Source organism: Ailuropoda melanoleuca, chromosome 4, assembly GCF_002007445.2.
Source record: "Ailuropoda melanoleuca isolate Jingjing chromosome 4, ASM200744v2, whole genome shotgun sequence".
Taxonomy (NCBI): Eukaryota; Metazoa; Chordata; class Mammalia; order Carnivora; family Ursidae; genus Ailuropoda; species Ailuropoda melanoleuca.
Genome location: NC_048221.1, coordinates 115,340,710 through 115,353,048, shown reverse-complemented (window position 1 = coordinate 115,353,048; position 12,339 = coordinate 115,340,710). Strand labels below are relative to the sequence as shown.

Below are 12,339 nucleotides of genomic sequence, written 5' to 3'. Positions count from 1 at the left end.
AAAAAAAAAAGATATTTGGAATGATGCTGTACCCTTGAAATGTGGGAGTGGACGCACTAAGCACTATGTTCAGTGGCAACAGCCCTAACTTCTCCACTTCTCCGTGTCATCTAACATAGAGGTCTGAACTATGTGCCTGCTTTCTCCTGGAGCGCCTCTCTGAATTTTATCTCAGGTCTGAGATGGTAGTTCCATGTGGGCTGCTATTTAATGTAAAAGATGATGGGGGGGGTGCCTGGGTGGTTCAGTCGGTGACGTTTCCAGCTCTTGATTTCGGCTCAGGTTGTGATCTCAGGGTCATGGAGCCTGCTTAAGATTCTCTCTCTCTCCCTCTCCCCTCCCCACTCCCACTTGCACATGCACAAGCGAGCACTCTCTCTGGGGAAAAAAAAATATAGAAGAGGATGAGATTGTCTGCGACCTCTGTTGTTCGGAACCAAGCATGTCACTGTCCTTTTTTTATACCTAGAGCCAGCTGCAGTACCCATCTACAGAGAGAGAGAGCGAGCGAGCAGCAGCTGTGCTTGGGGGGAGGAGGGGTGGGGGTAGAGCTTAGATGAAAAAATTTTCAAATAGACATGGTGTAAAGCAGCCGTTCTCAAATCATGGTACCTGGCCAGCGGCATCAGTAACCTCTGAATTTGTGAGCAATGTACGTTCTCAGGCTTCAGCTGAGACCAACTAACTCAGCAACTCTGGAGGCAAGGTTCACAGTCCATGCTTTAAAAAGCTGTCTAGCACACTCAAGTGAGAACCAGTGTTCAAAAGGATGTCAGAAAGCCCGAGAGTGGCAGTTACAATGGCCATATCCTGATGGGAGTGCAGAGTCTAGAAAAACTTTGGCTAGAGAAAAACAACAAGGTAGGGAATGAGGTGAGGAAGCACACTCTTCAGAGAGAGGAGTAAGAATAGGTGGGGTCCACATTCATACTCCTGAGAGGAGTCTAAATCCTGTACTCCCGTGTTTGGTCCCTGGAGCCCCTCTGGCCTCGGCTTCTTGGTTCAGACCTTTCATGAGCCAGAGGTGGAGAATTGCCTTCATATTGCTCCATGCATAAACTCTGGTTCTTAAATCGCCGGTATTGTTGAGTGAAAAGGTGCCATAAACTCATGCTGACTACAATGCATAAGGAGGGCTCTTCAGCCACCTACCTGTCAGCTTGGCAGGCTGAACCTCCCCTTGCCCTGGAAGAGGGTTTTGAGCCAGGAGCCAAGCCCTTTAATGGCTTTGAAGAAAAAAAATAGAATTGCCATGTAAGGGCTACCAAGAATATAAGTGCCTATTTAATAAATTATTTTTTGAAATGCCTTTTCCATTTTGGTAGTTGAAGTTTGGAAAATGTTTGGAGTACTATAATTATCATTTCTGGGAAAAAATACACATTGCACTATTTTTGTTTTTGCTGCAGGTCAAGTTGTCGTTCGGGATGGAAAGTAAACATGTCCCTTTGCTCAGCTGCAGCTCACATATTTGTAGTCTCTGCGTGCCCTCTTGGCGGTTGTGGTAGATGAGGGTTTACGCCGTGGGTACACAAAGAATACAAAGACGGCATAGAAACGTGGGGCCCTTTCAGGGGCTTGGCCCAGCACAGGCTGATTAGGAAGCTGGTGCTGGAGCCGAAGGAATGGTCAGAAGGGTGGGGAGGCCTTCAGAGAAAGAGTTGTGGGAAGGGAATGAGGCTGTTCTGAGAGGCGCTGACCACCAGTCAGTCTGCAAGAATGAAGCACTTTCTCGCCAGGGAGGGCCTTTAATGGTGTGGATATAAATGTGGGACGTGAGGGGGCTCTGTGTGTTTGTTTTGGGGAGGCAGTCATGACCATTATATTCCCTCTTGTCAGTTTGATAACTTGGTGAGCCAGGCCCATCAGCACATCTTGAGTGCACAGATAGCTGGGGAACAGTCTCTGGGAAAAACTACCAATACAACACAGCTTCATTCCTTCTCCCCAGACAGAGCAGACTGTTCTCTCAAAAAAGGGCCTTTTTTCTTTTTTAAAGGAATTAATAAAGTAATGGAAGCTGACAGAGAACCAAGACTTGAGAAAAACTTTTCGGTGTGCTAAGATGACTGTGTGTGGAGTGTGCTAAGGATGTGTGCATGTGGGGGTATAGATGGTTGTGTGTGTGTGTGCGTGCACGCGTGCGTGTGTCTCAGAATCAGCTTCATCTTTATCAAAAAGAGCACACTTGATGATCACATGCATGTCATTGTGTGGGGCATTAGGTTTAAAAAAAACTTGAGAGAAGTGAGCCAACACTAGGGCCTAGGGTTGTGTGTGTGTGTGTGTGTGTATGCATGTGCACACACATCATGTGTAAACATTTAGAAATACTTTTATATTTATATAACGTATATATTATGTACTTACATAATATAAAACAATGTGCATATTCTTTTAATCTCCACAACAGTCTTGTAGAATAAGTAATATGCCCCACTGAACACATAAGTATACTGAGTATTCTGAGGTCAGTCGCTGACTCAAAGCCTGGACTTTTTGTGATGATGACGATGGTGATGATGGTGTTGGTGATAAGAGCGATCCTCTTTGGACACTTAGACGTGCCAGGCAGGGGACTATTTGAAATATATATTATTTCACTTAACTCTTACAACAACCCTGAGGAAACTTCAACACAGACAGGTGTTGGGAAACTTGTCCAAGATCACACAGCTAGTTCTGGAAAAGCCAAGATTTGAACATAGTTTTTTTCTGGCTCTCAAATCTTGGTAGTAAGCCAGTAGGTAGTCTGATTCCCATGTCAGAAAGGTAAAAAGTATCTAAAAAGTAACCTCTGTTCAATGGCAAGCAAATGGCACAAACAACTATTTTATCTTAAGTAAAATAAAGAAGGGAGGAAGGGAAAGAGGAAATAAACGGCCAAAATAATTTTTTCAAAAATCTGTGTGTATTTTTATAGCCACATGGGTTATGTTTTGTTTTTTGTTTTTTTTTTTTGTTCGTGTTCTCAGAATGTGCAAACCCTCATGAGAACTACCAGTCGAGCAGTTAAATAGCCTGCTGTTCTTTATTTGCGGCTGCGGTTGTCAGCAGAGACAAACAGCAGCGGTATTCTGCAGCACTGTGTTCCCTTCCTTTATTCAGGCTGCTCTGGGCCCGCCTTATTCTTGATGTATCATTTTTTTAGAGAGAAAGAGAGCATGTGTGGTTGGGGGGAGGGAGGGGCAGAGGGAGAGGGAGAATCTCAGGCAGGTTCCACACCCATCGTGGGGCTTGAAGCAGAGCTCCATCTCACTACCCTGAGATCATGACCCCAGCCAAAATCAAGAGTCGGATGCTTAAGCGACTGAGCCACCCAGGCGCCCCTCTTGATTACAGCGTTTTGTTCACTGAAGTATAGTCATTTTCAGGAACTTCTGAAGACCTCCAAACAGCACATTGCCACCTCTCCATCCATATGCCACCTCTGGGACTCAGGAACTTAATGACAGTATTAGCGACAATACCCTTGTTTCTTAGTCTCGTAAGATCGCATTTTTCTACTATACTACTAAACCTCTACGTTGTTAACAAATCCACAAATCCTAGAGCTTTAAAAGAAAAGGACTGGCTCCGCCTTTAATTCAACAGTTGTGGGTCCTCCTTGAAGGAGCAGGGTCCCGGAGTCCCTGGTTGTGTAGGAAGGGCTCACAGAACTTCTGCCTGGGGGCTGTCCACAGAGGACACCCACAGTGCCAGCCCCCCATTCCACAGATGACAAATGCCACACCCTTCCTTTCACCTTTAAAATCTGATGTTTTATTTTTCCAAATTGGTATCACGATTACACAATAGAAGAGCCTACTTTGCAGCTTCCCTTCCTCAGTGGAGGAAAACTTGAAGTATAGAAAGCTGCCAACCCAAAGTCAGAACCACTCTGCGAAATAGAGGCTTTGTTTGTATTCTGTAATGGAGTTTGCCTTGCATTTAAACACCACCCTGGGGAGTTCTTCATTTCTAATGTTTATGCCGCTATGACATTTTCAAACTGTTAGGAAGATTCCTCTTAAGATGTTGCTGAACCAACTACACAAATTTAGTTCATTTAAGTTTTCCTCATTAGTCATTTGCCCATTCTCTGATAATTTTCATTTTTTTTTTCCTGTGGGCTTGTGTTTATGGCAAAAAGGGGACAAGGTATTCGGAGAAGTTTATTAGGCAAAATTAATCTTTTTGAAAGCCGTCTTCTTGGCTTGGCTTGTACATTTATCCAAACCATCCTGAGGCCTTATTTTATTGCCAGATTTTTAAAAATAAATTCATTGTTACATTTTGAAAACGTGTTACTGCGTATGAATATATAAATTTAATTATATGAATGGCAGATCCCTCTGGAAGTAAATTGAATACATGTTCCTGGTGTGAATTAACAGATGATGAAATAAAATGTCTCTGGACTCAGAATTCTAATAACCTTTGGTAAACGGTGATTTAAAACTCAGTAGAATGTACACAGGCCATGTTTGGGATCTGGCTCTTTACTCCCTACCCTCTGGGCTATTTTCACTCTTCCCAGGGAGCTCTGATCTTTTCCAAGAAGACTTCAGAGAACCCTTTGATTCCGATTTCCTAAGATTTAAAGCAGCCTCGAATCCCCCGGGAATGTGGAGTATTGGTGGGGAGAGGTGCCTAGAGCAGTGGATCAACTTTAGAAACGTTGGGGGACTTTACAAAATCCTGATACCAGTGGCCCACTTCCAGTAATTCTGGTTGAACTGGTCTGGGTTGTAGTCTTGAGCTTCTGGATGGTTAAAGCTCCCCAGAGATTCTCGTGTGCTGCCAGGGTTGAGAATCACTAATCCAGCGCTGTGGTTCTCAGACAGCAGTGTGTATGAGAATCGTGTGGAGGGTTTGTTCAGGTAGATTGCTGGGCCCCTCTCCCAGAGTTTCTAATTCTGTAGGTATGCTGTGGGGCCTTAGAATTTGCACATTCTCAGGAGAGGCCGATGTGCCTGTCCATGGCCCACTGTTTGAGAACCACTACTCAAGACAGCTGAATCACCTGGAAATCTTGTTAAAATGCAGCTTCTGATTCATTAAGTCTGGCCCAAGGGCCTAAGTCTGTACAGCCCCAGCAAGCTCCCAAGTGGTGCTGATGCTGCTGGTCCAGGGTCCACCCTTTGAAGAACAAAGCTCTCATCTAAAGCATGATTTTCAACTCAATTCAGTAAGATCCTCTTTAGAAAAGATGTGTCGTCTGGGAGATTCCAGAAGGTACAGTGGGGCTCAGCATTGAGTTTGGGCCATTTGGTGGCGGGCAGAAATCTGGAGAGCTCGGTGCTTCTTGGCATGTAGCCAGCTGCCATTTGACAGGATGTTTGAGCATGCCCTTGGCAAAGCTCTATTGTCAACAGGGAACTTCATTGTAAAGATTCCCAGTGTGCTTGGAGGAGTAACACAGTAATTCTCAGCTCTAATCACATAATAGAATCACCCAGGGAGCTATTAAAATAAATATTTGAATTCCCAGGCCCCTCCCCTAAAAATTCTGATTTAATTGATTTAAGGTGGCATCTAGACAGTGGTATTCTTAAAAGCTTGGTAAGTGATGCTAATGGACAGCCAGCTTGAGAACCACTAAAGTATCTCATGTGGCTGTTTTTAAGAGATCATTTAATTTTTTTCTTTATATTTGGCTAATTTATATTCTGTGATGCAAACTTTATTAGGTAGTGAAAACAATTTAATTTGGCACTTTTAAGAAACTGCCAAGAAAAGGGCATATGTAGATTCCCTCACTGTGAAATCCTAAGTTCAGTAAAAGAGAGTGCTGGGAAAGTACAGCTGGTGTTTCTGAACAAGCTGAAATATGAAATCTTTCTGGGACTGTATCAACAAGCCTAATTTTTTCCCCTCGGGGTTATGATTGTGTGGAACAAGTCTTCACCGTGCAGCTTTGCCAAAAAAGGTTATGATAAAATCATGGAATGTGAATGGAGAGAATTCACAGTGTAACTTTAAAGGAGTCAGTCTCTAAATTTAAAAATGTAGGGATGACATATGTCTTACATTTGTAATAGAAGTTTTCAGAACAAACTAATGCTGGCTACAAAAAAAGCCCCACCTTTTATCGGGTGATGGCTGCAAGACCCAGGAGCAAATGAGTTCAGGAGGGCTATACCGAAGACCCCAAACCTCTCTGTCTTTGCAAATTAATTTTGCATTTCTTTATGTGAGCAAAAGTGTAGCCATTGACTACATATACAAGTACCAGGAAAGCTGATGAGGAAAGGTGAAGTTCCTTTTGCTTTTGGCATTGTGGACCAGGGGGAAGATTGAAGGCTTTGGAGGCTCTGCCACCTGCTTTGTGACCTTAGCCGAGATTCTTAACCTCTCTGTACCTGGCTCCTTATCTGCCAGGTAGACATGAAGGTGTTCTCTCTGTTCACATGAGAGTATGAAGGGGGGTGAGAAATGGGAGGCCTGATGCCTCCCCCAGGGAAGGTGCCCAGTAATAAAGGTCACTTTCGTTTCTCTAGCCCAGTCCTGAGAATTGAATCCTTACTAAGAAACATCTGTCGGAATACTTTTCTTCTAAGTCTTTATTGGTATTTTCTACCTGTGAATTACACCAGTTTAGATTTCTTCTTAATAATGGTGAGGTGTATTTTCTCTTTGGAGAGTTCTTGCCTTAGCCCCTTGATTCTTGCTGGTCCCTGCATCCGAGACAGTCCTGCCCTGCTATTTGCGTGCCTTCTCCTTCCTCTGGTTCAGGTCTCTGTGCGGGTGCCAGCCTCAGTGAGACCGGTCCTCCCCCCGGTACACCCGCGTTGCTGATTCTGCTTCGGGGCATTTATCACCACCTGGCAGCACACTGTGTGGCTCTTTGTATATTGTCTTGCTCCAGAATTGTGAATCTAGGAGGGCGAGGACTTGGTTTAATTCCCCGCTCTAAGCTCTGTGCCCGAGAACGGCTGGCACATGGAAGTCCTTCAGTAAATATTTGTCAGAGGAAGGAGTGAGAGAGGGATTAGAGAAGATCTCTCAGACAGTACCTCAGCTGGTACCTCGAGGACATTTGCCACCAACGACCACCACGTGGCTCCTGCTGTCCCCTCGCTGATGTCGTGGCTACTGCAAGATTTCAGGTTATGAGGGAGGGAGATGATCAGAGTGAGATGTAGGGAAAACAGTGGTCCCAGACTCCTCTCCTCTTTCCTCTGTGCTCAGCCTACTCAATTCTGTGATACCAAGTCTGATCCAAACTTGGCATCCCTTGAAATAGCTTTGTGGTTGAAACTCCCAAGTATTGTGTCAGAATGACCATTTGTGTGTGTGAGAATCAGGACAGACTTCAGGAAAAGGACGGACGGAGCACTCAGCAGTGTTGACTTTGTCGTTAGTTACCTGTCTAAATTTCAGTCGTCTGTTTTATGCTGCCTGTTTTCCATTAACAAGTGTGCAGCATTTTAAGTGACATTTTGAGATTTTGAAAGAGGAAGAAGACTTCGGTGTCAGATGTGTGGAATTCTGCAAAAATCAGATAGGGTGAGAATCTGGCAATATAATGTTTCTCTTCTTTTTTTTTCTTTCTCCTCCCATCTAGTAGTTTTTGTTTCAGCTTTGGTTTTATTTAAATCTGTTTAAGCAGAAAATCTTGAATGCTATTGCTACTTGTAGATCATGACTGTACTTTCCCTGTTGACCTATGGACCTGGAGAAGACCTACAACTGGCCAGCATGTGGTCACACAGGTTAAAGTGACTAAGATTGATATACACTTTATTGTAAAATCATTCTAATATGGGGTGACCCTGTCAATATTTTAAGGGCTAACCTCTGGAAGATAATTAATATGATGAAAGAACCTATTTTCTCTCCGTGACCTCTGTTACAAGTGATACTTTCACTTTAATCTTGCTGTATCTGGGGCAGTTTTTGTTCTTCTTCTTTTTTTTTTTTTTTAAGATGCCAGTTGCAAAGCGTTGCCAAGGCAACTAGACTGAAAAGCTTGTTAATTAACTTATTATATATAGATTTGTTAGACACCATAGGGAAAGAGTCACAAGAGGCTTCTTTTCAAATGGATGAAATTTAAAATTCAGAGGTAATATCAGAAAAGCCTTCTAAATGAGGGAAAATACACGTGTGACTATAGTGTTCTCCTTATTTTCTTCATGGAAGAGCGATGGAATGGAGGCATAGATGAATAAATGAAATCTACAGGATGAATTAATTTAGAAATGGGGCTGAGAAAAGAAGTATCAGAAAGACACTTCGCGATGCTATGGTAACCAAGTTGGGTGTAAGCCACAGGTGACAACTGGTTGGGGAAGACGCTGGTGAGTAGGGGTTGTGGATAACCCATTGAGATGTGAATAGAGGGTCGAAAGAAGAGAAAAGCCAAGAACGTTAACAATTACAAAAATAAAAAGATATGAATCTTAGAAATCTAGATTCTTCGAAAGCATCATTTTACAACTTGTCAAGTCAGTATACTAGGCTTGAATCTTATGCCTGCTAGTCATGGAGTTAAGAACACAATCTTAAAAATTTAAGTAAAAACTGTTAGAAACACAAGAAGTTACTGGTTCATAGTGGATGATTTTAATAGATCCTTCTTGGAAATTAAATGAAAAAGGGGAGATGTAAGTGATCTGAATGTCATAATTAAGTTTGATTGAAAGATTTGCAAGTTTACATCCAATAAACAGAATACATGTTCTTTTCAAATACCCATATATTTTAAAGTTGACCTTAGACCACATGTATACACACTTGTGCCAAAACACACACACACACACAAACACAAATTCAAGAATTAACAGAAGTAGAAAATCGTACAGCCTACATTCTCTGCAACAAGACAATAAAACTATAAGAATTAAAATCAAGAGGAAAGCCAAAATACTTATGCAGAAATGTAATAGCATTCTTCTATAAAGTCTTCAGTTAAAGAGGGAATCAAAGTTGAATTATAGATTATTTAGATATGAGTAACATTGAGAGTAATGCGTATCAAAAAATCAGAATATAACCAAAGCAATATTTGGCCTAAAGTACTAAAATCACAATTAAAATTTTTTGCATTTCTTAGAAAATAGAGGAAATAGAAGCGAACTAAGCACTAGAGTAAAATCAGTGAAATAACCTGGAAGACGAAGAAGGAAGAGATTCAAAAACTAACAGAACTGATGAGCATATAAACTACAAAAAAAGAATGCTTGGTCATAAAACCTGAAATGAATTTGAAAATCTAGATAAATAAGATCTAGATAAATTAAACACTCAGCAGTGTCCGTACAGTTGATTCTAAAAGAGGTAGAATGCCTGAAATCTAATAATCGAAGAACTCTGTCCCTTTCTTCCTTTAAAAAAAAAAAAAACAAAACTGAGTTCTGATAGTTTCACAATTGGGCTATATGAAAACATCAAATAATGTATAATTCCTATGTTATTTAAACTTTTATAGCAGAGTAAGAATGATAAACAGCTCATTGAACAATTTTGTGTAACTTGGGAACTAAGACTGGATGAGGGCAGTGCACACACACACCCCCCAAGAGCTGCAGGTGAGTATTATTCAAGCTTATAAATTTAAAAATCTTAATGTTAGGAAGTCAAATCCAGCTGGATCTTTAGAAAAAGGCTTTAGTGTAAGAAAACAAGGATAATTTTAAATCTGCTAATTGATTATATAATAAATTAAAGGGAAAGCCAAAATGATCATCTTGAGAAAAGTTGAAAAATCACTTAATAAGATTTAACCCTCATTTTTAACATTCCTAAATCCCTTCAGACAGTGGTTCAGACCGTGTCTATATACCTTATCCCATTTGTATTACAAAGGTAGTTCTTAAGAAGTAAATAAATCTCTCAAAGTTTGAACTGGGAAACACATCAGTAGGTGACAACATTGAGACTGTGAAATGTAAAGAGTGGAATAACTAAGAAGAGCCAATATGTTGGGTTATAATGAAAGCGTGTTCTATTGAACCATGTATTTTAAAAGTCTGATGATACATACCAAATATTTTGCAGGATGACAATGTAATAATGGAATGTGATACAGAATAAGTTAATTGCAGCACGCTGACAAAAGTAGGCATTAAGTGCTATTTGCAGTCAAAGTCACAGAGCTATTATGAGACCATGTGTTTGTGTTTGCCAGAGAAGCCGTTCACTGAATGTATGTCATAGACTCCATCTCTGTCTATCCTGTGCAGTCAAGATTCACTTTCTCCTCCTCAGCTCTTTGATTTGTTCTGTCCACATTGATGGGGATCCAAGAGTGGGGTTCCCCTTGAGTTCTCTTCTCAAGGCAGTTGCTTGGGGTTACCTTAGGAAAACAGGATATATGCATTCTCCATATATCCTACTGCAGCCATGCTGGCCTCCTTTCTCTTCCTGGGACACACAGGACTGCATTAGCCCTTCCCTCTGCTGGGACACTCTTCTCCCAGATAGCTCCATGGCCCACCCTCTCCCTCCTTCAAGTCTTTGTTCAAACAGTGGCTTCTCAGTGGCGCCTGTTCTGACCAAATTGCAACTGTCCCCCACTTCCTTGCCCTCGGATTCCCCCTTGCTACGTTCCATTTTTTCCCATAGCACTGACATCCTCTGCTACTGCACAGTTTGCTCATTTATGATTGTTCTTTATTCTGTATTTCTCTCCACTGTGCTCTGAACCATGTGAGGGCGGGAATCTATGCTTGTCCTCTTTATGGTGCATCCCAAGGTGCTAGAACAGCAGGTGCTTAATAATTATTTTTTAATGAATTTACTAGAACTGTGAGTATGAAGGCTTTCCTACAGTACTTTGATTAGCCAGGAAGTAGACAAGGAAGATGGTCAGTGAAATGAACAATACAGCAATTCCTACAGCAAGGTAGGAATGACCTGAGGAACCCTTGGTTTTGGAAATAGGTCAACCTTTGTAATAGGAAGAGCTGTGTGAACTGGAAGTGAGGAGGCCTGGATTCTTGTTTTCCTTTTACCACTGACCACAGGCAGATCACTTGAACTCTTGGGCTTCAGGTTCTGGATCTATAAAACAGACTACAGTTTTTTGTTTAGAAGACTAAACTGGGCGATCTGGACCTGACCCTGCTTTTGTGATTCTGTATGGGTTTTACTGTAGGAAAGACAGAGCTAATGTTAATGTACCCCAAAACCACATGACATCATTTTCACCCAGTATTTTCTGAACTTCCCTCTACGACCTCCCCTCCCCATCTCCCCAGAGATCATGGGACTATGATGATGTGCTTTGGGTCTGTTTCAGCCTTTTCCTCAAGGACATGATGTTGGTGTAGGTTTCTTAAAAGCTTAAACCAAGAGACTCCGCTATGGACTGGGGCTCCAGAAGCTAGGGCTTTGCTCGATGCATTTTTCTTATCTTTTAAAATGGAGGTGCAGCAGTGGTCAGTGCATAATACCCGCGAAAGGAGAGCACGGCATTTGATGGATCTCTGCTAGAGATAGTCAACGCCAGATGGCGTTTAGGGAAATTACAGCTCGTTCTCCATCTTGCTGAGTTTTCACATCATAGAATCCTATGATCTGAGTAAGTTCATCTCTTCAAAATTCAGGGCTCGGAGATGGAGTTCTTTCACGGTGATTATCACGTTCCTTGTCCCCAGTCCCTGAAGTAGCCAGGATTTATTCCTGGGTCTGTTTCAGGGTTTTAAACATACACCGTTTTCAGAGAACAGCCCTTAAACTCCTTTTAAATTCAAAGGTCTTCTGGTCAGTCACTGATAAAGTCCAGCTCCCAGATTCTGCACATCATGCAGGAACCTTCCCGAGCCGCTCTTGATTTTGGTCCGTGCGCCGGACAGTGATAACTCAGCCCAGGTGAGCGGGGAGGTGAAGGCCACAGCGGCCGCACGCCACCCGTGTCATGAGCGGATCTTGGGAGGTTTTCACAGTCGGCTAAGCTGAGTGTGGTGGTTTCCACCAGAGTTCTTTCTCTCCCCTCCTCTTTGGTCCATGATTAGATCCTCAGGACTGCCTGTGCTTCCAACGCCAGGGCCCCACGCTGCCCCCGGGCATGTGCTAAATTCTTTCTCTCCCATTTAGAAGAGAAGCCAGATTGCTCCAAGGCCCGCTGTGAAGTCCAGTTCTCTCCACGTTGTCCTGAAGATTCCGTTCTGATCGAGGGCTATGCTCCCCCCGGGGAGTGCTGCCCCTTACCCAGCCGCTGCGTGTGCGACCCTGCGGGCTGCCTGCGCAAAGTCTGCCAGCCGGGATACCTGAACATACTAGTGTCCAAAGCCTCAGGGAAGCCGGGAGAGTGTTGTGACCTCTATGAGTGCAAACCAGGTACGCGTGGGCCTCGCCTCAGCAGCCTCACTGCTTTGCGTCACAGGGTCGCCCCCCCCCCCCCCCCGGGGG

General features: G+C 42.9%; 1 protein-coding gene across 1 annotated transcript in view; it reads left to right on the top strand.

Moving 5' to 3' along the window:
- CRIM1 (cysteine rich transmembrane BMP regulator 1) overlaps window positions 1-12,339 on the top strand; it is a 108,876-nt gene that overhangs the window by 23,109 nt on the left and 73,428 nt on the right. The window contains exon 2 of the mRNA XM_034657293.1: window positions 12,025-12,317. Coding sequence (XP_034513184.1) covers window positions 12,025-12,317 — 293 coding nt within the window. The remainder of the gene's footprint in view (window positions 1-12,024; window positions 12,318-12,339) is intronic.